Consider the following 27,163-nt stretch of genomic DNA (forward strand, 5'->3'; position numbering starts at 1 on the left):
CAATTCAAACCTTGTTGTCTCTCATGAAGTGTCAAACAGACCTAAAAACAATCACCATGGAAACACATTCAGCATGACTTAAAAAGAGGTTAATATGTACAAATCATTCAATGGTAAAAAACTAACGTCAGGCATGTAACACGGGAACATGTACACACATTTACATATTAGTAGTAGTAGGCCTATGCAGAGCCAAACACGGCAACGTTCAGCACGTGTTTTTGGCCTGTTTGCCATAAACGTGCGTACGCGTCGTTGATACATGCCAGCTTATCGTCACATTCACAAATACAACTGATTAAAATGGGAAAAACTTGTTTTGTTTTTTAAAAATGGAGATGCAGTTGAGAGTCCCCAAGGTGGTGAGGTGAGCCCAGGTGGCTGCTGGGAGATGTAGTCAGGCGGAGGAGCAGACACACACAGGCGTGTAGTGGAATAATCCCTCCACAGTAAAAACGCCATGAAGTTTTAAGGCAGAGTCTGACGGCGAAGACAACCGAAGCTCCTCTTTGCGTTTGGTGTTATTTAAAGTGGCCCAGCCCGGCTCAGGCTGAGCTGTGGTTTTGGTGAGGAAAGGCTCCCATCTGCTGGTTCAACCGGTGGTATTACAACCCAGGAGGAAGAAGAGAGGAAAGGTGGGGAAAGAAAGAGACGAGTAGAAAGGTCCTGTATTCACCCGATAGTCCTGCTATCTGCCTAATGAGGAACTGAGTAACGCACACAAATAAAAATCATACGCATGCCGGACTTTCATTAAAACATCAGGATGACGCAGCATTCAACACACAACTCAGCCGACAGCCAACAGACAGACACACACACACACACACACACACACACACACACACACACAGAGTTGCAGTTAAAGTCACAGATGAAACGTCTGGTCATGTTTGGGACACGTTAAGGACATGCGACTGTATGAGGGTGAGGGCAGGCATGAGGAGCAGAGTGGCTCAGGCAGACATCACCAACAGAGCACAGATGATAACAGGCGACGGGGATGAGTGCAGCACTGACATGGTTAGTGGCAGCAAATACTGTAAGCGCAACTGACCCTTTAAAAAAGGTGACACACCCTGACAGTCTGAAATTGACAGATTTTCTCTGACCAGGAGCTTGACCGGAAGCTTTTTTTTTTTTGGGGGAGTTTACATGTTGGTAGTCGGATTCAGAGAATATAGGTAGGACATATTTATATGTTTTGTTATGAATTTGAGGGTCCATTATTGGAGCTTGGAAATGGCCAATTTGACCATAAAATATCTCATCACAAAGTTCACTTAATTGATGTTTCCGAAGCTCTCATGGCCTTCCATGTCATCTTTTGTGATGAGATTTTTTTTTTTTGTTCTTTGCTACTTTATGGTTTGAGTAGCCCATTTGTTTGAGTGAAAACAATGAAAGGAGCTTCAATTGATGCCTCTACAAAAGACTTACTGAACACTTTTCTATCAACACTTTGACTAGCCCCTTCACAGGAGACTTTTTTTAAATTAATAAAAGGCGAGTTATCCTGTAAAAGCACCAAGCAGACAGTAAATCAGTGAGGTGGGAAGATGCTCCTGACTGTCGTTAAAGGATGAATCCACAACAAATCGGAGAGGAAAACCTGCTGTTGGCACTGGTCTCTGTAAGCTGAAACGTTCAAGAAGACATGTACGTTTTACTCTTAGCCACACAGCAATTAGTGAGGTCGTAGGTCAGTGCAACGCTCATCAGTTCAATTTTCTAAGCACAAGCGGACATTTGGAAAAACAGAAAAATGGGTTCCAATATCCAATTTATCGTTTTTTTTCTGACTTGACAAATACAAAAATTGTATCTTTAACCTGTTTTTCCAATTTTCTGTTTTTATTCAGAGAATCAGAAATTTAGAAAATTACAAAATTGTGTCTCGGCTCCAATTATTCAATACTGTAATGGTATTCTCTCCCTCTACTTTGCGGAAACCATCAGTTGCAAGCAAAAGTCTATCAGTTTTTCATTTTTTTTTTGGTCCATATGCAGTTAATGACCTGCATATTCCTGATAAGCGTTACACTGACCGTCGTAGCACATGCTTTCGATTTGCTGTCAAAGGTTTAACAAAAAAAACAAACAAGGTGATACATACACTGTATGTTTGAACCCACAGAGAGAAGAACATCAGCTAGTTTTCCCCCCTGATGTGATCGGATTTCCTCCTAAACAAAGTGTGTAGCCATCACAGAAGTCGACCCTGACAGACCAGGAAGCGGTTGCAGCTTCTGTTTATTCTAATAAACGTCTGACACTGGCTTCATCATAGATATAAAACATGTTTTATATCACAGCAGCAGAGGAGGGATTGTGGTTTCCACCCCTGTGTTCCTAGTTTTCTGCCACTGCTGCTCAAATGTTACCATGTCAAACTTCTGCAGCAAAAAAGTTTAGAAACTCCTAGTCAGGGTGGGACTTCTCCAATGGCTGCCGCTTATTATTAGATGATATTAGTGCTAGTATCTTTTTTGGGCTTTGAGGTCATCTACTCTTCTACTTATGACCCTCCCTTCTTCCTCTAGTAACCCAGAATGCTTTGCTGATTATGGATATGTGAGCATGCAGACATGCAAACCTGCCTCCATCCTCCTGCCTCATCTGTCTATCCCTCTCTACCTGTCTCTTTTTTCGTCACCCCCCCCCACCCTCACCACCACCACCAATAATCAGCAATCAGCGTGAGCCCTTCACCAGCCAATCAAATCGCCCGGCCACCCTGCAGCCCTCAGGAACCTGCAGTCACATAGAGGAGAGAGCGAGTTACTACAAGACACACAAGGTGCTGCAGTTACCTAGGGCTGAGAAGGAAGTTTGTGTTTTAACAGAATAAAAGGGTTAGGGAGTGCATAGGGAGAGAGACTGCCAACTGACTTTAAAAAAAAAAAAAAAAAAAAAAAAAAAAAGAGTAGTTTCCATCAAGAAAGACACAAGGAAGCAAGGGAAGGGAGGAGAGGAGAGAAAAGGAGGGAAGACAAAAAGATAAATAGATGAGGAATAAGGAGAAAGAATATGAAGGAGGGAGATGAGGCAATGGAAGGACAGGAAAGCAGGAAATACATGACTCAAAGGAGGGAGAGACAAGGGGGAGGAGGAAAAGAAAGGATGGAAGACAGGAAGGAAGAAGACAGGAAAGAAAGGAATTAATAATATAAAAAGGATAGACTTAACTGATCTACAGAATGGGAAAAAAGAAAGAACAAAAAGTCAGTTTTTGTAATTGTGGCAGCCTCCCCTATAAAAACATTTGACCAGTATTTGTGTTAGAATGAATTACACAATAATGGCAACAAATACATGGTGGCAACACTTTCCAGTTAGCTGTTCTCTGTATTCAGGCATGCAGAATTAGGGTGCCATGGTTCTTCTTCCTTGTTGGTACAACAAGGTTGACTGCAATAATAATAATAATAATAATAATAATAATAATAACCCTTCAAACATGACTATACTGAGACGCTTCAGCTGGCACAGTTACTGCCAACCACCTGCAGTAGAGGATTATACTGTCAGGGATACCAATACAAACTAAGGCTGGTTACACACTGGCTGCGTTGTGTGAGCGTGTCAGCTGCATGGCGTGTCAGTTTATATTTCGGCTCCCCTGCGTGACCCGCACGTCTCAGGCGCGGCTGGAGCCACGCCGGAAACGCGTGCATGCTAGATATAGAACCGACGCCCTTTTTTTTTTTTCACGCGACACGCAAGCGTGTGGGAAGCATTTGTTATTAAAAAAAAATAATTCTAATATTACACCTATATATATATATATATATATATATATATATATATATATAAACTTCCAGCTCTGCTCTGAAAGGATACATAATATCAAAAAGACTAAATCAGCCAAAAGCCTGTAACTGTATGATACAACACTACCAAGGCTGAAACCAGACAAACCTTAATAATAACAACTCCACCTTTAATGTGATGGCACAGGTAACACAGGAAAAAACAAACGTGCATTCTGACACACACACATCAATCAGACAGAAAAATAAAAACAGATGAAATCAGAACATCTTCGAATTAAGTCGACACGTGAATCCAAAGAGCTTAAAATCAGTTTTAAAACGTCTCCAGTTTAAAAAAACAGAAACATCAACATAATTAAAATATAAATTGTTTCTAATATATACATAGAACTTAAACACTTTGATCGATAAGAAGTGGTGTAGCCTTTACATGAGGCCCAAAACAGCAGTGGCGACATCACACACACACACACACACACACACACACACACACACACACACACACACACACACACACACACACACACACACACACACACACACACACACACACACACACACACACACACACACACACACACAGAAATCACTTAAACACCATCAGGGTTTTCCTATTTGTCTCTGTGATCAGACACTCACCACTGAACCACCAGTACCACGCACATGAGAGGAGGACGAATGATTACAGGGTTAGAGGGATAAACAGGAGGACAGAGAGACGGGATGGCAATCAGAAAAAACAAATGAATGTCCATGCAGTTGTTGAGATGCTGTCTTTTTTTCTTTTTGTAGTGTTATTTTGAGGAACAGAAAGCGGGGAGGACAGAGAGGACGACAGACAGGATGAGAGAGACAGTGTTAGCTTCAGATGTAGGTGACAGCACCTTTGCAGTTTTTCTCCATGGTGATTTCTACGTAGGAGGTGGGAACGTAGCCCTCCTCTCCGCTCTGCTTCCTCGCCCTCGTCCAGCCGTCGCCTTTATCCTCCTCGATGATGTACAACACCTGCAGCGGAAAAAATGTTTTTTTAAATTTATTTTTTAAATAACTTTCTGGATGGTTGTTAATGAAAAGTATACAGCACAATATGTGGATCATCATCATCACTTAATGAGTAAATTAAGTCTATTACTCGGACAGAGGTCTTCCATTGACTACAGCATATTTTAAAGGAACACGCCGACTTATTGGGAATTTAGCTTATTCACCGTAACCCCCAGAGTTAGACAAGTAGATACATATCTTTCTCATCTCTGTGCGTGCTGTAAAGCTGTCTGACGGCTCCAGCAGCATCAGGCCAGCACAGAACATGCAGGTGAATGGTTCCAGTAATCCTACTGCTCCGAATAAGTGACAAAATAACGCCAACATGTTCCTATTTACATGTTGGGATTTATAGAGTCACAGCGTGTACAAAAAACAACGTAACATGAGACACAGCCGTCTTCTAACTGTAAACAAAGCGGGAACTATATTCTCAGGCGGAAGAATATAGTACTTGGGCGGAGTGATATGCTCGCAGCAAGCCTGTCTGAGAATATAGTTCCCGGTTTGTTTACCGTTAGAAGATGGCTGTGTCTCATGTTACGTTGTTTTTTTCACGCTGTGACTCTACAAATCACAACATGTAAATAGGAACATGTTGGCGTTATTTTGTCACTTTTGTCACAATTGGGAGCAGTAGGCTAGTTGGAACCAGTTACCTGCAGGATCTGTGCTGGGCTAAGCTAATGCTGGAACCGTCAGACAGCGTTACAGCACGCACGGAGATGAGAAGGGTACGTATCGACTTGTCTTACTCTGGGGGTTACGGTGAATAAGCTAAATTCCCAATAAGTCGCCGTGTTCCTTTAAAAAGGACATTTAGTGTAGTTTTTAATTTTTAAATGAGAATACCTTCTGTAACATTATTTTTGATGGCACACATTTTTGTTTGGAAACAAATGAGGCAACCCCATTGAAATTCTTGTAGACTATGTGTTGCTATTGTCTCTGTGTCCACGTTGGATTTGTTGAGGGGAAATGCTTTTCTGTCAGCAAATTTTACAATTGAGTATTCTTTTGTTTTTATTTGGTACCACGAGGAGTCACCAAAGTGAGATTTTTTTAAAACCTTACACACAGGGGCTTTAATAAGCATACTGTAAGTCTGGGACTATACTACAGTTCTGCCGTCACCATAATTTTCTAAAACAGCAGGCAAGGTATTTATTGGCCCACTTTACTTAAACAGGAGGAAATAGTACATTTGTTGGGAACTATTTTCAGCTGCGGATTAATACACATTTTGTGCTCTAGTGAGCATTTACAGCAGCAGGACGGTGTGTGATTGGGTCTAAATAAACAACAGTGTGTGAGTGTGTTCATAACAGATAGAGGAATAAGCTGTATAGGGCTTTGAATAAACTGACTTTCTCGTCGATCAATTCATTGTTGGTTTTGGTCTGCACACAGCCTTACCATTTACAACCTGTAACAACACACACAATTTAAGAAAAATAAGAAATAAGAAACAAGCATTACCTCGTCTTCTGCCATCACTAGTGTCCCCTCGTTCTGACCTGAGAGTCAAACAGACCATAGTGACATTAAACACACACACACACACACACACACACACACACACACACACACACACACACACACACACACACACACACACACACACACACACACACACACACACACACACACACACACACACACACACACACACACACAGGTTCGTTTGGGATCCCTTAAACTACTTTTTGTGAAGTCAGATCTTGTTTACAAAGATCATGGATATTCAACTACATAGGTACAGGATAATCAAAAGAGCTGGTCAGGGCTAAGGGATATCAGGTGTTGCTTTAGTCTCGCTTTGCCAGACCATCCACACACTGCGGAGCGGTGGGGGGTCTGGCTAGTCCACATAGCATTCCAGGATGGGAGAGAAGCTCTGCTCTGGTTTATTGGCATTTCTTTAAACCAATCACAATTGTCATGGGCGGCGCTAAGCTCCGCACGGATCCGCTGTAAAATAGTCGCGCGAGAGAAAACTCAGATTGGACAGATAGTCCAGCTAGCTGTCTGGATTTACCCTGCAGAGATCTGAGGAGCAGTTAACCATAGTCCTCAGAAATCCACCGGAGGTTAGAATTCCAACACAAAGAAAGGGGAAGGTAACTTTAAAGACACGCAACCGGCGGAATTTCCTGCGGCACCGGAGCAATCCCGGAAGAGGAACGTCGAGGATATAGACTAGGTGTTGTTAAACCTTTTTCATCAGTACTAGTCAACAATGTTTCTTTAACAATTTAATGCATATTTAAACTTTGGTTACACTTTACTTGAAGGTATCTACATAAGAGTGACATGACACACAAACATTATAAACAAGTCATAAACATAAACGCTTCTTTTAGTAAGTGTCATTCGGTTTTTTTTCATGACAAGTTGGGTAGGGTTAGGGTTCATGTGTCATGACTGTGTCATGACAGTGTCATGTGTTCATGACAGTGTCATGTCACTCTTATGTAGATACCTTCAAGTAAAGTGTAACCTAAACTTCTAACGTGGCAATCTGGGTGCTGATCATGTTGCGGCTAAGATAACCAACTGTTTCTATCATGTTAACTTGTGAGATAACTATAACCCACAGCGTCTGTACAGGTAACCATCACTGTCTTAATGTCTGACAACATGTGGAAAATAGTAGCCATAGTAAGTAGCAACATGTTTACATTAATATTGGTTTTACTGCCAAGTTAGCCACCTGGCTAGTCAGCTTAAAAAACCAAAAAGGAATGGTTTGTTTAATGTTGTAATTCGGTCTACATCACACCCTAATAACACAACTTTTCTACTATTTTCATTGATTGGTTGGATTTGTATAACAGCTCTCAGTTTTCCTCGATCAGCTGTCATAATTATGGCTTTTTTCCCCCCCTCACATAGTTAACTGAGGAGATTGTTTTAAACATTTTATGCTGTTTGTCCGTACCATCGAAGGAGTAGAGCGCTTTGCAGTGTCCGAGGACTGGCAGCGGGTCGTCGTCGTCAAATTCGTCATCAAACTCGTGCGGGTCGGGGTTGGGTTGGCCGGGCTGTGGAGGACTGGGCCGCTTGTGAGGTGTGTGATGCTCCTGACTGGTGTCGTCTGTATAACTGCCCTCAGGGCTGATGGGAAACAGGCAGCAGGAATGAGCTTTGTGTTTGCATGTTAAAATACATTGCTGCTCCTTTGCTTATATACGAAAGCAGAAACCCAGTACGATTTCCCATGGAGAAAATTGCATTTAGCAGGTTGAGAGGTCGATCTTGAGTCAAGTGCAACACCAGATTACTAGACTTTAAAAAAAATAAATAAGCTGGAACCTTGATAATGTTGTGGATATTTGTACCTGTAAGGTCCATTTGAATGCAGATTTAACTACATTCCAACTAATTCCAAGATTTAAAAAGATGAAAGAATGACGTGCAGAATTTTTAGGCAATTTGTCATTTTTATGCGTCTGTCATAGAGGAAAAGCTCAATTTAAACCTTATTATTAATCAATTCATTAATAATTAATTTTTATTGGAAACTATATTTGTTGAATTGTATGTTACACAATTGGACGTTGCGCCTCTATTTCCCCTATAATCAGTACTGGATGACTTTGTTACTTATAAGAATCTTCCTAGGAAATAATTCAAAAGACTAAAGTAAAGAATTGGTTAATTTTTTTTTGGTCACAGTGTGAGAAACAAACGCACTCTGAAGCCAGTGGAATGACCACTTCACAGTTAAGACTTCTTACTAAATGCATTCACTTATGATTTGGGGAAAAAAAGATTACTCTGACTGTCTCTGATGCCATTCATGAATACCTAAAGTGGATGTTTGCGCTGAACATATATTTTGTGTTTTTGTTTACCTCTCTCTGCCTTGAGGAGTGTGATGGTGGTTGTCAGCGCTGTGTCTTCGGTCTCCTCTGGAGCTTTGCTTTCCCTCCACCTCAGATAACCAAGTCTGTCAACAAAGAGAGAGAGAGAGGAAACTTCTATTAATATCACAAGTAGTATATTCTGATCGATGCCACCATCATCCACACAGAGCATCTCATTACATAGTGGACCAGGAGATGGGACTATGAACCACTATCTAAAACTTAAAGATAACACTTTTATCTGTCTTTTCCTCTCTTACCCTCCATCTCTTTCTTGGGTTTTACAGTCAGGTTTTTTTCTTCTTTTTTTAAAGATAATTTTTTTGGCATTTCCACCTTTAATGCACAGGACAGCATAGATATGAAAAGGGAGAGAGAGGGGGAAGCAGGAAATTGCCGCAGGTCGGATTCGAACCCTGGGCCTCTGAGTCGAGGAATAAACCTCTTCATATGGACGCGCGCTTTACCAACTGAGCTACCAGGGCGCCCCAGTCGGGTTGTTTTTGACTCCTTAAACCTAAACCTTTGGGCGCCTTGGTGGAGCGTGTGCCCATGTGTGGGGGTTCACTCCTCGACGCAGCGAGCCGCGGGTTCGACTCCGACCTGCGGCCCTTTGCTGCATGTCATTCCCCCTCGCTCTCCCCCCTTTCATGTCTTCAGATAGCCTATCAAAATAAAAGGCCTAAAATGGGCAAAAAAAATCTTAAAAAAAAAAAAATCGAAACCTTTTTACTTTCGTACCTCGTTTTTGTGAATTTCCGAGCGCAGCTTCTCCATGTTACATATGGTCTCTGATATTTTGGGCTGCAGGCTGCTGGGGTCTCCCATCTGTGGATTCTTCTCATAAACATCCTTCATCTTGTTCAGGGCATCTCTGAAAGACACAAAACAAACAGGCCCTGGAGTTGATGGGATGGAATTAATGATAATAAGCAGTTTATAGGTTATGTTTGGCTTATTTTCCTTGTTTCCTTCGGATACGTGTTGATGATTTGGACTAGGCAATGTATTATGGGTGACACTCTACCTCTGATCCATCTCTTTCTGGAGCTCTTTGCTGAGTTCGTCGATCCTCAGCTGCAGCCTTTTCCTCCTCTGCTCGGGGGGTAAGTGGCTGAAATCCTCCAGAGATGGGGCCTGGTGGTAGAAAACAAACAAACACACACATATCTCAAACTACAAACCAACTCAAAATGAAGTCAGTGATGAGGAGAAATAATCCCGGGATCAACAGTCAGAATTTCTCTAATTTCTAGGAGGTCTGGAGAGATCTGCTAAAACCACAACAGTACCACTGCACTTTTTGTTGAGCCCAGCTGCCTCCACTTGTTGACACTTTCCACAGAAAGTGAGAGACTTAAAAGAGACTAAATAGGCACGTAAGCGGTTGCACTCAAACCTAACTTGAATGAAGGAATAGATCGTTAAAGGCAGATAATCACCTTTGTTATTGATGCTTAATTGCCAAAATGAAATGTCAAAATGTAAAACTGGCTGATGCATCAAACATCTCAAGATAAGCTGAGGTTGAAAGTTATTTTGTGACCTTCGGTGACAGACATCCAATTTATAATCAATAACTGCGGGCTAAATAATAATTAATATAATTGGATACTTGTTTGCCAGGTTGGTATTCAAACATAATTTTAAAGTATTCAAAAGTTTAGTTTTTGCCTCCTTGTTGCTGTCTAATAATAATAATTTTGCTTTTAAAATTACCAACCCTCCTTTCTGGGACTGTGTCAGTACTGATCAGGTATACTGTGCAGTAGCTGACATTAAAGTAGAATAAAATGGACTTAACATGGGAAACTAATTGTATTTAAGTGGGTGTAATGCGGCTTTAGTAAGTGAAAAGAATATGATATCAGACAGAGGGCAGGAAATCTAATTTAACTAGGAGAGGAGACTTCACTATCACTGCTGGGTTTATATATTGGACACTATGGAAGGATACATGCACAAGCACCTACGCTGCTGGGTCTTCTTATTACTACCTCCACACACACATACACACAAACGCACACACTTACCATCTTGACTGACCACTGACGCATTAACCGTTACAGTAAAAAGAGACAAACCACATGGGATGCAGGTTAGTTGTCAGTATATCAAGCAGCCACCAACATGGCAGTTGGTCAGAAAACCAGCCAGATTGATATGTCTTCCCAGAAGGTCATGTTTAAATACCAGTTTCATGTACAGCACATGAAATATTGAATATTCATACTACCCTGTGGATTTATTTCCTGCTTTTATCAGCAACTAAGGATGTTTTCTTGTGAAGAGAGGCCGCATTTCATTATTTATTTCTCTTCGGTGTAAAATTACAAAACTTTCAAAAACTAAAAGGCTTTTCATGAAAGTAAAATACTGATTGATTGTTGCCAATTAAATAATAAAAACATTACTTCAGACAAATGAATAAAACATTTGGGCTGAAATAAAATGCATTCTGGTACATTCCTATTAAATGACAATTTCTAAAATGTTCTGATTATAAGAGTACCCTGTGGAGCTTTTGACCAGTAGCAAGCGCTAAAGAGTAATTATGTTATTATGTATGAGGAGCTATGTGAGTCACACAATACATATTACTGTTACAATTTCCCACAGCTCATTAAGATGTCTGATTTTTTTTTTTCAAAACCCAAAGAAATTCAGTTTTCTATTATATATATATCAAAGACAAGGCAGCAACAGGTATTTAAAATTATGCAAAATAAATCCACTTTGCAAGTGTTGAATGAATTCTAATGATTATTAGGCCTCAAGTAAGTAAGCAGAGGGTATTAGGTCAGCCGTCAAACCAGTGGTCAGGCCTGTTATTCTGAGGGCCACTCTAACTAGATTGAAAAGCAGCCAATCACAGATGGTCCTGACAGAATTGATGGGAGCAAGAGCCAATTAAAGTATTGGCTTGGCACTGAGTCCGGGTGTTATTTACAAGTTTGTGTTAAACTGTGTAAAAGCCGAAAGCTCCGCTTCAGCACATACCGACACGGTTAGCAGTGCGCACACACAAACACGTACACAGATCACTGCAAACTCAGGTCAACATCAGAGCAACACACCTGAGGCCTGTACTACGAAGCAAGATCAACATGATTTATTTCAGTTACCCGCCGGCTTCACCTAACCTAACAACCGCGGTCCCGGGTAGCGATATTACGAATCCCACTATGGCCACGCCAAGACCCGCCCTTCAATAGCATTCACAAACTACAATTGGCCAGGCGTCCTTGCTTACATGTACAGATCCTATCCCCTGACCACACACCTAACACTAACATTAACCACTTGAGCTGCTTCGTAGGGCGGGTCTTGGCGTGGCCATAGTGGGATTCGTAATTTTGCTCCCGGGTAAGCTGTGTCACCACGGTGGTTAACAACTAGTTCAATCAACCCAGCGTTTCCCAATCCAGCGACGCGCGCGTTCACATAAAAGAGGCGTTTGCACAGCACGACCAACCGCAAACATCTACCAGAGCCGGTTTAACGGGGAAAATGCAATACAGTCGCTGCTTCCTAAAACAGGAAGGAACGCTAAAAAAAAAAAAAAGCTGATGCTGTTATGCGTAAATCACAACACTTTGCAATATCACTTCATTAGTCAGGACCAAGATCAGACCATAATTACACTTTTACTTTCCATAAACTGTGGTTGCTTTAGCCTATTATTTCAGTTGCAACCCTGGCAGTGGTAAGCCACCATGAGAGAAAATAAAAGATATAACAACATCATTCAAACTGATGTGTGGCATTGGCAACAAATGGCTCTGAAAATCTATATCTTTCATAAAAATAGCCATCAGGGAATGTTAACGGGGTTCTCTCTCTCTCTCGTTATCAATGGAGTATTGATTGGTCGGTAGGCGGTGCATTGACACCGGCTGATCTCTGATGTCCAACATAACCTGCTCCCGAGCAGGTTAGGTGTTCAGCATAAGTTACCACGTTAACGCCAAATCTTGCTTCGTAGTACAGGCCTCTGGTGTTGGAAACTCATTTTCACCACACAACACTGCAACCAGAGTACTAATATATATACACCATATATCATCAAGGGTCCTCCATCTTGTGATTGGAGCAAAACTCGGTCTCATAAATGAAAGGAGAGCTAGAATCACACAAAAACAAAAGAAATAGTGGGAATAAGAAAAGGGAAGGGGAGAGAGAGAGAAATAAAGCAAGAAAAACAAATACAGCACAAGAAAATAAATGAGTGAGAGAAACAACACGACAGGGTGTCTTAGTTTCATCGAGTTTAGTTACATTTTGAAAATTTTAAATCAGATCAGACCTTTGAGAGCAGAATAACAGTTGCCTAAAAAAACTGGGTTTCAGATTTTAAACATTAGGAAGCCATTGAAGGTCTTGAGTTTAATATTTTGAACATATAGTCCAGAAACTGCAGACACCCTGTAGAAGACATTTAAAAAAAACTAAAATCAGTCAACCTGTCAATCAAACACACTTCAACGCTACTTCCTGTCTCACCCCTCTCCTCAGACCCCTCAAACTCTGGGGGATTCTGGGTACTGTAGTCTTTATCTCAGACAAATAGTGGCTCACTATGTCAGTGCCGAACCGGGATGAAGAAGACATGGTGGAGGTGGAACGGGGACGGGAGGAGGAAGGGGAGGAAAGTGGTGGAGGAGGAGGAGAGGAGGAAGGGGACTGGTGGGGAGCAGGAAGACAGGACAAAACCAGCAGGTCAGGATGACACATTCTTTATCATTAAAGTGTTCAGGTTTACATATTATTATTCACAGGATTCCTACCAAGTCATGGAAGAGTCATACGCATGACTCGTGTGTGACTTTTCCTTTGGTGAATTCAAAACTGACTCATTCAAGCTTCTCAAATGTTGCTGTTGAGCCACCCGAGAACAGGAGCAGTGGCGGTTCTAAGGGGGGGGATATTATCCACACAGTGATACATAAAATGTAGGTTAACACTAAGTAGTCTTGTGTTTACTGTTATATGCGTATCGCTAGTCTTTTGTAGAACCAAGCCTATGAAGGTAATACATTTGCTTAAAATATTTGGTACCCCTAAAATGGCATGTGGCCCCTCCATATGAAATGGTCTAGAACCGCCACTGAACAGGAGGCTGTGAGGCAACTCTGTCTGTCTGTCTGTCTGTCACACACACACACAAAATGACTCTTGTGTGATCAGACTTAGATCCATTCAGTCCAAATGGATTGGTCCATATTTTGCACATTCCATCCTCTTTGTACAGCTCTTTTCATTTTAAAAATAGACATTTTATATATATATATATATATATATATATATATATATATATATATATATATATATATATATATTGTTTCCAATGTTTGTTATACATTTATATTATATATTATTATAATATATACATTTTCTACTTGGCAATTAACCTGTTTCAAAGAGCTGTTCATGTGTGAAGGGAACCAACAAGGAGTCAGTACTTCCACATACCAATCAGGATTTAGCAATGTTTCCATGGATAAAAATGAATTCTTGATGGTTTTTAATTGTTGCTTATTTAGTCATGAATATTTAAAGTTATAGAGAAATACCTTAAGATAAGATTTGAAGCCACTTTTTCAGGGGTTTTAAAATTCCGACTTGTATGAGACAACGCTTGAGAAAATGTAGGGCAATGTAGGGCACCGAGTGTTATACAATTGAACTGAACCGTATATACAAACACACACCCTAGTATCATGATACAGCGAGGCAGCTGATGACGCCAACATAAACCAACAGCAGAGTTAATGATTAACCAACCTGGTCTTTATGGAGAGGGACAAAGTCCAAGGAGTGTATCGGAGAAAAGATTTGACTGTTGATACAAACACTGCAAACGGTGACAAAACCCTACAACTCGAGACGAGCTGAGAATACAGCTGAGGAGCAGAGGAAGTAATAAAGCATGAGTGTTCAGGACGTGACTAATAAAGCTGATGTTCAGCTGCAGGGTGGGGAATTATAACTGTAGCTTTAACTAGGAGTCCGTGCAATTGACCACCAGCAAAAATGATAAACACTCAGTCATTGTTCTGTATTAAAAATAAATAAATCGTTCAATTCAGAAGGCACTTTCTATGACTTCTACATCTGAAGTGCATTATAAAAAAGGGCCTTCACGAGCATTTCCATTCAGTCGTAATGCATTATTGTCCATACTTTGAAGAATATATGATGTATATACTGACACATGAGATCTGCACTAATGAAACAATGTAGATATACATTAAATAGGAAACATTCCATGAATGTTTGTTCATAGCTTTCTAGAAGAGGTATGCTTTTTATATGCTTTTTATGTACTTGTATAGCACATATTGCATAGTTATATAGTATCGATGGTTATATAATTATATGGTTTTCCAGTTTTCTCTCATATCTTCAGTGTAAAAAAAGGTTTCTTAAAAGGTCCTATGACGTGCTGCTCTTTGGATGCTTTTATATAGACCTCAGAGGTCCCCTAATACTGTATCTGAAGTCTCTTTTATATAGACCTTAGTGGTCCCCTAATACTGTATCTGAAGTCTCTTTTATATAGACCTTAGTGGTCCCCTAATACTGTATCTGAAGTCTCTTTTATATAGACCTTAGTGGTCCCCTAATACTGTATCTGAAGTCTCTTTTATATAGACCTTAGTGGTCCCCTAATACTGTATCTGAAGTCTCTTTTATATAGACCTTAGTGGTCCCCTAATACTGTATCTGAAGTCTCTTTTATATAGACCTTAGTGGTCCCCTAATACTGTATCTGAAGTCTCTGTTATATAGACCTTAGTGGTCCCCTAATACTGTATCTGAAGTCTCTTTCCCAAAATTCAGCCTTGGTGCAGAATTACAGCCACTAGAGCCAGTCCCACAATGAGCTTTCCTTAGGATGTGCCATTTCTGTGTCTGTAGCTTTAAATGCTATAGAGGATGACGGGGGGGGAAGGGTGGTGGTGTGGCCTTGACCAACTGCCACTTTGCTTGTTTGCAAGCCATGATGTCTCTCTCTCAAAGGCAGAGCAGGATACCCAGGGCTCGGTTTACACCTATCGCCATTTCTAGCTACTGGGGGACCATAGGCAGGCTGGGGGAACTCATATTAATGTTAAAAAACCTCAAAGTGAAATGTTCATGCCATGGGACCTTTAACGGAATTTCCCCTGTGTCACAATTGCTTCTTGAAAACGGTTGTATAAAAAACATACATTAAGTGGAATATGGCAAATCACGTCACTAGTCACTAGATAGGATCATGCTCAATTTGAAAAATCTTCTAAAAAGAGGTTTATTCACACTGACAACCACTCCAATTATTCCCAACTATTCTTTTTTTATGGTTTCAGGAGGACGGTTTTTACTTTGAGATATTTTCTGCCAAATAAAAACGCAACAACATCCATCCATCTTCGTCCGCTTATCCGGTGTCGGGTCGCGGGGGGAGCAGCTCCAGCAGGGGACCCCAAACTTCCCTTTCCCGAGCAACATTAACCAGCTCCGACTGGGGATCGAGGCGTTCCCAGGCCAGGTTGGAGATATAATCCCTCCACCTAGTCCTGGGTCTTCCCCGAGGCCTCCTCCCAGCTGGACGTGCCTGGAACACCTCCCTAGGGAGGCGCCCAGGGGGCATCCTTACCAGATGCCCGAACCACCTCAACTGGCTCCTTTCGACGCAAAGGAGCAGCGGCTCTACTCCGAGCTCCTCACGGATGACTGAGCTTCTCACCCTATCTCTAAGGGAGACGCCAGCCACCCTCCTGAGGAAACCCATTTCGCCGCTTGTACCCTGGATCTCGTTCTTTCGGTCATGACCCAGCCTTCATGACCATAGGTGAGGGTAGGAACGAAAACTGACCGGTAGATCGAGAGCTTTGCCTTCTGGCTCAGCTCTCTTTTTCGTCCACAACGGTGCGATAGATTGAATGCAATACCGCACCCGCTGCGCCCGATTCTCCGACCAATCTCCCGCTCCATTGTCCCTCACTCGCGAACAAAACCCCAAGGTACTTGAACTCCTTCACTTGGGGTAAGGACTCATTCCCTACCTGGAGAAGGCATTCCATCGGTTTCCTGCTGAGAACCATGGCCTCCGATTTAGAGGTGCTGATCCTCATCCCAACCGCTTCACACTCGGTTGCGAACCGATCCAGTGAGTGCTGAAGGTCGCAGGCTGATGATGCCATCAGGACCACATCATCTGCAAAGAGCAGCGATGAGATCCCCAGCCCACCAAACTGCAACCCCTCCCCACCCCGACTACGCCTCGATATCCTGTCCATAAATATTACAAACAGGATTGGTGACAAAGCGCAGCCCTGGCGGAGGCCAACCCTCACCTGAAACGAGTCCGACTTACTACCGAGAACCCGGACACAGCTCTCACTTTGGTCATACAGAGATTGGATGGCCCTGAGTAGAGACCCCTCACCCCATACTCCCGCAGCACCTCCCACAGTATCTCCCGGGGACCCGGTCATACGCCTTCTCCAAATCCACAAAACACATGTAGACCGGTTGAGCATACTCCCAGGCTCCCTCCAGGATCCTTGCGAGAGTGAAGAGCTGGTCCGTTGTTCCACGACCAGGACGGAATCCGCATTGTTCCTCCTCAACCCGAGGTTCGACTATCGGCCGAACCCTCCTTTCCAGCACCTTGGAATAGACTTTACCAGGGAGGCTGAGAAGTGTGATACCCCTATAATTGGCACACCCTCTGGTCCCCCTTTTAAAAAGGGGAACCACCACCCCAGTCTGCCACTCCTTTGGCACCGTCCCAGACTTCCACGCAATGTTGAAGAGGCGTGTCAACCAGGACAGCCCCTCCACACCCAGAGCCTTGAGCATTTCTGGACGGATCTCATCAATCCCGGGGCTTTGCCACTGTGTAGTTGTTTGACTACATCAGTGACTTCCGCCTGGGAAATCGGCGACAATCCCCCCGTTATCCTCCAGCTCTGCCTCTAACATAGAGGGCATATTAGTCGGATTCAGGAGTTCCTCAAAGTGCTCCTTCCACCGCCCCTATTACCTCCTTAGTTGAGGTCAACAGTGTCCCATCCTTACTGTACACAGCTTGGATGGTTCCCGCCCCCCTCCTGAGGTGGCGAACAGTTTTCCAGAAGCACTTTGGTGCCGACCGAAAGTCCTTCTCCATGTCTTCTCCAAACTTCTCCCACACCCGCTGCTTTGCCTCTTTCACGGCAGAGGCTGCAGCCCTTCGGGCCCTTCGGTACCCTGCAACTGCCTCCGGAGTCCTCCGGGCTAACATATCCCGGAAAGACTCCTTCTTCAGTCGGACGGCTTCCCTGACCACCGGTGTCCACCACGGTGTTCGTGGGTTACCGCCCCTTGAGGCACCTAAGACCCTAAGACCACAGCTCCTCGCCGCAGCTTCAGCAATGGAAACTTTGAACATTGTCCACTCGGGTTCAATGCCCCCAGCCTCCACAGGGATGCACGAAAAGCTCCGCCGGAGGTGTGAGTTGAAAGTCTGTCGGACAGGGGCCTCCTCCAGACGTTCCCAATTTACCCGCACTACACGTTTGGGCTTACCAGGTCTGTCCAGAGTCTTCCCCACCCCTGACCCAACTCACCACCAGATGGTGATCGGTTGACAGCTCTGCCCCTCTCTTCACCCGAGTGTCCAAAACACATACGGCCTCAGATCAGATGAAACGATTATGAAATCGATCATTGACCTTCGGCCCTAGGGTGCTCTGGTACCAGGTACACTTATGAGCATCCCTATGTTCGAACATGGTGTTCAAGTTATAGACAATCCATGACTAGCACAGAAGTCCAACAACAAACAACCACTCTGGTTTAGATCAGGGAGGCCGTTCCTCCCAATCACGCCTCCAGGTGTCTCCATCATTGCCCACGGTGCGTTGAAGTCCCCCAGCAGAACAATGGAGTCCCCCACTGGAGCCCCATGCAGGACTCCAGTCAAGGTCTCCAAGAAGGCCGATACTCCGAACTCCTGTTTGGTGCATATGCACAAACAACAGTCAGAGTTTTTCCCCCACAACCCGCAGGCGTAGGGAGGCGACCCTCTCGTCCACGGGGTAAACTCCAACACAGCGGTGCTCAGCCGGGGGCTTGTGAGTATCCCCACACCCGCCCGGCGCCTCACACCCTGGGCAACTCCGGAGAAGAAAAGAGTCCAACCCCTATCCAGGAGCATGGTTCCAGAACCGAGACTGTGCGTAGAGGTAAGCCCCACCAGATCTAACCGGTAGCGCTCCACCTCCCGCACCAGTTCCGGCTCCTTCCCCCACAGAGAGGTGACGTTCCACGTCCCCAGAGCCAGCGTCTGCCGCCCGGGTCTGGTCCGTCGAGGCCCCTGACCTTCACTGCCACCCATGTGACATCGCACCCGACCCCAACGGTTCCTCCCACAGGTGGTGGGCCCATGGGAAAACGCAACAACAACACAAACAAAAGAAGCACCCTTCCCTCCTCGTACCTTTGGTTTCTTCCCAAACAGCCACAGCTTGTTCTTGGTTCTGCTCATAGGGTGTTTCGGATCGGTTCGTGGCCCCGGGGCCCCTTCTCGGTCTCCTTTGGGCGTGTTGCTGATGGTGCCGTCTGAACCCGCTCTGCTCAGATTCTGACTGAAGTCCTCGAAGGGGAAGTCGCCCGGAGGTTCGAAGCCTGACTTAAACGATTCCACGACAATGAGTGAGTCCTGGGGGGTAGGGAGGATAGAAACAGATGAGCGGTGGGAGACAAAAGGAGAGGCAGGAGGAGATACCAAACAAGTAAATCTAGGCTCTTCTCTCTATCTCTCCTACGGTATGTTAAGTAAAATCCTATTTCTTCAGGATGGTTTTCTTTTCAACCGTTTTCTCTCCCATTTCTTACACCCGTCCTCCAGCCTGCTACATACCTTTCGCATATCGACAGCTTTGGCAGCAGAAACCATTCCTTCTAGGCATTTGGAGATGATGGGAATGACTCTCCGCTCGGCCTCAGCAAAGCTCCGGTACGTCTCCCCGAGCTTCACCGTCCGACGTTCGTCCATGTCCTGCAGATTCTGTAGCACGCAGGAAATGGAATAAACACTATTACCAAAGCGCTCACGCTCACGTCTACAAGCCTCTTAGCGGTAAACAACATGTCACGAGTGAGCAGATCCTTTCCCTGAGCAGCACTGATACCCAGTCAGTATATTATTAATGGTTTACATGAGACAACCTGCCAAGGTAAACATTTAATGGGGCACTTACGCCGAGCACAACACACTTTCTCTAAACATGACAGTTTTAGGGATGAAGTGGGTGAGTGAAGATGTGATTCCAAACATTAAAAAGGGGCTGTACTCGAAATACTGAAGAAAAAAAGAAAAGCAGGCTGGGAACTGCCTCCACGTGGCTATCACCAGTGGGGGAATGTAACTAAGTACATTTACTAAAGTACTGTTCTTAAGTAAAAATTTGAGGTACTTTTACTTTACTTGAGTCTTTTCTTTTCATGCCACTTTCTACTTCTACTCCGCTACATTTACACAGGGAAATATTGTACTTTTTACTCCCCTACATTAATCGGACAGCTTTAGTTACTTTACACATTCAGATTTTTGCACACAAAACACATGTAGTTTATAAAATATGAGGTTTTATTTTAAATTAAACTACCCAACAATATAAAGTACAGCTGAAATGATTAGCCGATTGAACACTTAGTTGATTGACAGAGCGGTTTGCATCGTTTACAGTTACTAAAATGTGAGGATTTTTCTAAGTACTTTTTTCTAAGGACATTTTTCTGATGATACTTGCATACTTTTACTTAAGTAACATTTCCAATACAGGACTTTACTTGTAACAGAGTATTTTTGCAGTGTGGTATTAGTACTTTTACTTAAGTACAGGAACTGAATACTTCTTCCACCGCTGGCTCTCACAGACCGTTCCCCTAGACGTTTGTTCACGGCGACATGCGGCCGGACCGGTTACCAAAACAAAGAAGCTCTGTTTACAACACGCACGGAGGGAGCGGGACTTCAGCCTCTGCTCCGAATGCTATTACTCCACTGTATCGTTACATTGCAAATATTGCTGCCGGAAATGTTGCCCGGATGTCCGTTACCTTCCGCTTTCTTTGTGTTCGATTTTAAACTCCGGTGGATTTCTGAGGACTATGGTTAACTGCTCCTCAGATCTCTGCAGGGTAAACCCACACAGCTAGCTAGACTATCTGTCCAATTGGAGTTTTCTGTTGCATGACTTGTTCCACCAAAACAAGTTCCTTCCCGAGGCTATTTTTGCAGAGGCAAAGGTCATTGTGTCCGGGGCTTAGCACCGCCCAAGACAAATTGTGATTGGTTTAAAGAAATGCCATAGTCTCCCATCCCGGAATGCTGCGTGGACTAGCCAGACCCTCCTCCGCAGCGCTGTTAAGGAAGGTCTGGCAAAGCAAGACTACTGCTATATTAATGTTCTGAATGTCGAGTACAGCCCCTTTAAAAAAAAAATATAGGTGAAACCGTAAATAAAAGGTGAACGTTTCTGCGCTGCCGGTGCTCTTCATACCCCTTTCCCCACCAAAATGAGCTATTAGAATTGCGATTCAATTAAAAGTCAGAAAGACTTGATCACATTTTGGTTAAGACTAGTTCAAATCCCTACAAGACAATAAACTCTCGTCACAAGATTGATGTGAAGCTGCAGTACGACAGGTTTGCGTTACCTTGAAGATGTGTGGTATGGCGTTGTTGAAATGTTTCCACTGCTCTGCGTTGAAGTTCTGCAGCTGAGCGGCGTACTCGTTCTTACTCTCATCAGCCATGTGATTGCGCAGGTAGAACTGGGCTTTGGCCTGAACGGTGACATCAACACAAACATCAGAACCACATTAGCTGACGCCTCAACGGCCGACCTCGTCTGTCCCAACACGACCACGCGAGAAATGTGCACACACAGTGGCACTTAGATCCAATCTGAAGCCCGCAACAAATCAGCAACGAAGCTACTGCTGAAACCCAATGCTACAAAAACATTTACATTTCCTCCTTTAAAGGATGGAAAGTCATGTTTTAATAGATGTCATATAGGTTTGGTTCAACAGCACAAACACCACATACACGCCATGCTATGGATTTTCATCTATCTATCTATCTCCTTTCTATCTCAATTTCTAAAAAGTTAAAAGATAAGAAAATACTCAGTACATTTCATTTGTCAAGTATTTGATTCACACAGGAGTATACAAAATAGGCCAATTTACCATGTTGTTATTTCATATAGACTTATTTATTTATTGAATTACCAGAAAACATGCTATATCCTGAAATGCATCGTTATCGGATTATGAAATCAAATCGAAGATTTTGGCCCTATCGCCCAGCCCTCGCTCCCTCTTATTTCCATAGTCCTGTTAAAAACTGTTTTCAGACAGTACCTCATCTAAAAACAAGGCTGACTGGCCTGTGCTTTAACCTCTATTTGGAAAGGTTTATTTTCCTTCAAGCTTTAACTTAATCCACCTAGTCTAATTATACAGTAAGTGTGGAGGAAAAGGGGAGCTACAGTATAATTTCACAGGCATCAATTATACACTACTAACTTTAAGAAAAACTAAATACTAGGTATGATGGTAGTGAGATGAAGTTATTCTGTTATTGAATTGCTGGACGTGAAAGAACTGTGTGTTTTCCTTACTATGTTAAAGATTTTGCTACGGCTCATCCAATAATTTACTGTCTTCGGTCATGTGCCCATTATAGACTGAAAGTAAACGCGCTGCTATTTTCACTGATGGGAAAAGAAAGGACAGGCTGGCTCACAGATGAAACACATACAGTACATTAACGGCAGTTGTTGCTGCAGGCAGCTTCCTACCTTCTCCACCTCTGATTTGGTGGCGTTGATGTCATTGTCTAACCGGTCGTAGGTAATCTGGGATTTCTCAGCTTCTCTACACTCTCTCTCAAACTTCCTTTTGCTCTAAAAAAAAAAAAAAGAAAAAGAACAATGTTGAATATTTCAATAAACACAAAGAATATATACATCTTCATTATAATGCACCATCTCCTGTTTTTTTTTTTTTTTAAAGCCAAAAAAGGGAGAGAGGGAGATGAATCAGGCAGAGAGAGATAGTTTACTTCCTGCCAGCCCATCTGGGTCACATTAGTAGTGAAGGGAACACAGTGAATAGTTTAGACATTACAGTCCAGTCACCAAGTAGTCACTATTAAAGTCATGCAGACCACACAATGAAACGCTCTCCCTCACATGTGGCAGAGTAAAGTACCTCAACTAATGGGCTACAGGCCTAAAAATGTCACTAGGCATGCATTATTTATACATTTAACAAGCAGCAATTAGCTATTTAGCTCTAGTCTTGTAATGAAGCAGTTTGTTATAAAATAACTCTGCAAATGCAATTAAATGACCTCAGTGAACAAATGGAATATCTCTCTCTGGAGCCTTTTAGAAGCCAAAACAAAAGGTTGTTGAGAGCCAAATGTGGCACATGGGCCTTTGCTTTGTATTGATGTGAGGGGCTTGTCTACACTGAGGTCTCTCTGCTGGCCCCTGTCCTTGGTCCCCATAGACTGGGAACTTTGCCAGGAAGAAGTAAAAGGTCCCTGCTGTAGACACAAACATTCTCATATTATATTTTTGATTAATTTGGACAGCTCCAAAAAGGAGCCTATAATACTAATGTTTATATAAAAACATACAAGTACCACAAATGCCATATTTGTCTCTTCATAATGGCATGTGTGGGATTAGGGTGGAAAAGTGGATCCCCATTTGTCCAACAGTTACCTTTGTCTGAATTTCTTGCATTCCTTGTGCAAACAAGCATGAGACGAGTACAGCTGGCTGTCCCTAACAGAGAATATTTACACTAAACACTTGAAGAAAAAAAAAAATCTCCATCCCTCCTCCTTCTCCCTCCCTCCTCACTTACGTTGTCCATCTGTTTCCAGCAATGGTCCAAATGCTGCTGGGCCTTCCTGCCCTCCTGTAGATGCTGCTCACACACGCACCATTTACCCAGAAACACAGGAAAATACACATAAATAGTGTATATAAGAACACATTCATATGCACAGTTACGTCCACAATAACAATCCACTGGAAAGGAAAAGTGCTGAGGCCACAGACACAAATTTACAAGAGTCCAGTGACTAAAGCAGTAAAATAAATTCAGACTGACTGAAAACGAGTTACTTATTACATATGAAGGTTTTGCATTCCAGGTTAGAAGAGCATACATATTGTTAGGAGAAGACACAGGTCATAACATATGTTTGATTTGAGAGCGTTTTGTCATACCAACAATTCACCAAGGTCAAGAATGTCAAGAAAAGTCCTAATAGTGCTGTGGATGAAATACATAAATAACAGATTTCCCTCCATATGCTCATGAAGACCATGTGATATGGTTAAAAGCTCCAGGAAAAGACCTTGAGTTGGGGCTTTTTTTTTACATACTCAAAGAATTATATATATTTTTTATGCTGTTTGCTGTGGTTGAAACGGTAGGCTAATTTACACAGAGATTCCGTAATACTGCTGTAGAGAAGACATGCCATTAGGCCGGCGTTGCTTCTTTACACTGAGCCAAACAGCGGCATAACGATGTCCCAGTTTGTGATTTGTCTGGAGGAAAGGATGCGTCACATTCACCTACTTTTAAATGAAACTCAAAAGATTGCACTTGTGAGAAAAGATGGTTAACAAAAACTGCCGGGACTGTCATGTGGCGGACAAAAACCAAACAAAAGAATATGTCATTGTATGGAGGAAGTATCCTATCATGGGTAAAATCCTAACTCTGGTCCTACAGAGAGATATAAGAGATTGAGAGACACAGTTCAGGTGTCATTTATTATACAACTATTAAATGGAATGTGTGTTTCTTTATGCTTCATCAAGCAAGGCTCAGTGCCTTCCTAAAAGGCACACAGCAAGACTTAATGCCAACATTAGCAACTCTCCAACTCTCACATTATGAATCCACACGCCACTCATCACTGCCGGGCAACAAGACAAAACAAAACAATCAATGCCATTATAGATTTAAGACATCAATATGATAAACATAACAAGCAAGAACTGTAATAACTGAAAACAATAGCATGTACATTGTGCCTTATAATGGGTCACGGAGTCAAATTTGAAGGGATAGTTAAAGCTTTACAGCACAAAACAAGAAGGGGGCGCTGTTCTTCCAAAGCACTCGGATCGCACATGTTCAGAGCTTATGGCATCAGCAGATGGTGGAAGAAGTAAAAGACAGATGGTTAACATCACATCCAACATATTCCTCTTGAGTGAAGCCAAACAGAAAATAAATGCACATGAGGCAATACACAGGATACAAAAGGGCAAACAGCAACATCCGTTTCATGATGGGAAGCAACTGATTTTCTGAGAAACGTGGTCTTAATTATCAATAGATGTGATGCAAACCACTGAAAACAAACCTTGTGTGTCACTTTTATTCAATAATATGTACTCACGTGCTTCCTCTCAGCTTTGAGGTCCTGGCTGTACCTCATCAGCTCTCCGTACACCTTGTGAGCCATCTCCTCCGCCACCACCTCCCTCTGACCGGCGTAGTCGTTGAGCTCATTCAGTACGGAGTTGAAGGACAGACACGATGTGAACCTGCACAACAGACGCACATTCAATGTGAGATTACCACGACGCACAGCACGCTTCCTTTTTCTGGTCCCTTCCCAGATGCATCTGCAGTTCATACACTTGCGGAAACATTTGAGGGTGCAAAACGTTTTACGAAAACACCAAAAAGTGTGAAAAGATGACGCGTCAACAGTCACGTGGCAGGTGAGGATGACAGGGGAGTTAAAAATGCACTTTATTCATTCTCAGTTCCAATATATATTTCATTTAATGTGGTTGTATTCATGCATTTTATCTTATTGAGTTTATTTTATTTATCATATTGCTATTGTTTCCTGAGGAAATGTCGCTGCACAGCGCCTCGATTGTACCTCTTAAGTTGCCGTAGCTTCCGTCTCCTCCTCACAATACCGTCTTGTATTGCCGAGGTAGGTTGTGTGGAAGATGCTGCTGCACTTTATTGTTTTCTTTAAATATTGTGTTGTCTGTGTTGTGATCCTTCAATATTTATTGTCTCAATGTTAATATAATAATATTAACTAGCCATTTTGTGCTGGTTTTACGGTTGTGTGTAGTGTGTTCTAACAACAGAGTGAAACAATTGTAATTTCCCCCCAGGGGATATATAAAGTATACATTATTACATTTTAAAAGGTGCTTTGTTTAACTCTCTTTTTGCGCCATTTTCACGCTGTACTGTGTAATATAAATGACGGCGGCTCTCCAGTCCATTTTGAATGTTCAAATTCATTCAGTCATTTAACGTTCAGGAGCAAAGGTGCAAATAGAAGGAAACAACGGACCAGAAGCCAATTCAGGTAATATGCTCTTCTGCAGGTATGTGTATCTCTTGGTTAGATGTTATACCATTTTTGTTATCTCTGTGTAGTCACCCAAACCCACGTGCTGTTTCACTTTGCCCACCGAAACGGTTAGAAAATGTAAAACATTGATTCTCATGTTTATCACAGGTATGGTTACAATTCCGGTTATTTGTTTCCCCTGTCTATTTGAAATGCTCTTGGCTAGTAATGTGCACAGTAAGAGTTGAGTAAGATACTATACTGTAATGTCAGCTTTATGTACTGTATGTATCGTAGAAAATGAGATCACTCTGACAATAGCGTTTTGTATTGCTGAGGAGCAGAGGTGCAGACACAAGGAAACAATAGACAAGAAGCTAATTCATGTAATAGTATCGTCTGCAGGAGCAAATCAATTCTGGAAAACCGTCAGTTGAAGTTGTCTCCTTTCATACCCTGTCCACATCCATTACATATACTAATGTAAAATAAAAGTGTTTCCTGATCGGTCTAAAACACTAGCTCAGTGTTCTATGAACAAGTTGGCTGTAAAGAATGGCTGGACAGAAAAAAAAATTAATGGAACCACATCAAACTCAGTGTCTGGATCCTACAAATGAACAGTCAAACATTATTTCCAGCACCAGAAAGAAAATAAATATACTGTCTAGCAGGCCTTTTCCGCTCTGAAATTGCGCACTCGTCCAAGAAGTAAATAAAAGCAGAAAGTTTACTCACCTCGGCTCCTCATCTTTGGCGCGTTTTGGACAGTACTTCTTCACCAAGTTCCTGATAGAAGGAGAGAGAGAAAAGAAGCAGAGGTTAAAAATACTATGATATTTTAGGCCTGGTAGAGAGACAAGTAAACCAACAACAGGCACACACAGGATCTCAGTTTTATATTAAAGATGACATCAAAGCCTCTGCCTGTCTGTTCCCCCAGGCTCTGACAATACAGACTCCAGAACAGCAGCGATTTAATGATTTAACTAGAGAGCAGAGGAATGTATAGGAGTGTGTGTGTGTGTGTGTGTGTGTGTGTGTGTGTGTGTGTGTGTGTGTGT

The 27,163-nt window shown here is 42.7% G+C and overlaps 1 protein-coding gene across 2 annotated transcripts in view; it reads right to left on the reverse strand.

Annotated features, from left to right (window-relative positions):
- Positions 1 to 1,980: 1,980 nt before the first annotated feature.
- The window catches only part of fnbp1l (formin binding protein 1-like), a 58,744-nt gene continuing 33,561 nt past the window's right edge, over positions 1,981 to 27,163 (reverse strand). The window contains exons 3-16 of one of the 2 annotated variants that reach the window (XM_028586739.1): positions 26,838 to 26,888; positions 25,173 to 25,320; positions 23,615 to 23,677; positions 22,537 to 22,641; positions 21,386 to 21,514; positions 19,584 to 19,730; positions 19,161 to 19,382; positions 9,717 to 9,826; positions 9,431 to 9,563; positions 8,678 to 8,772; positions 7,762 to 7,937; positions 6,300 to 6,337; positions 4,661 to 4,781; positions 1,981 to 2,754 (exon numbers count right to left, since the gene is read on the reverse strand). In XM_028586739.1, the coding sequence (XP_028442540.1) occupies positions 2,747 to 2,754; positions 4,661 to 4,781; positions 6,300 to 6,337; positions 7,762 to 7,937; positions 8,678 to 8,772; positions 9,431 to 9,563; positions 9,717 to 9,826; positions 19,161 to 19,382; positions 19,584 to 19,730; positions 21,386 to 21,514; positions 22,537 to 22,641; positions 23,615 to 23,677; positions 25,173 to 25,320; positions 26,838 to 26,888 (1,546 nt within the window). In that variant the 3' untranslated portion in view covers positions 1,981 to 2,746. Of the gene's footprint in view, positions 2,755 to 3,918; positions 4,782 to 6,299; positions 6,338 to 7,761; positions 7,938 to 8,677; positions 8,773 to 9,430; positions 9,564 to 9,716; positions 9,827 to 19,160; positions 19,383 to 19,583; positions 19,731 to 21,385; positions 21,515 to 22,536; positions 22,642 to 23,614; positions 23,678 to 25,172; positions 25,321 to 26,837; positions 26,889 to 27,163 lie in introns of those variants that run through there. The other variant, XM_028586738.1, reaches the window with a different exon arrangement.

Source organism: Perca flavescens, chromosome 9 (assembly GCF_004354835.1).
Source record: "Perca flavescens isolate YP-PL-M2 chromosome 9, PFLA_1.0, whole genome shotgun sequence".
NCBI classification, from domain to species: domain Eukaryota; kingdom Metazoa; phylum Chordata; class Actinopteri; order Perciformes; family Percidae; genus Perca; species Perca flavescens.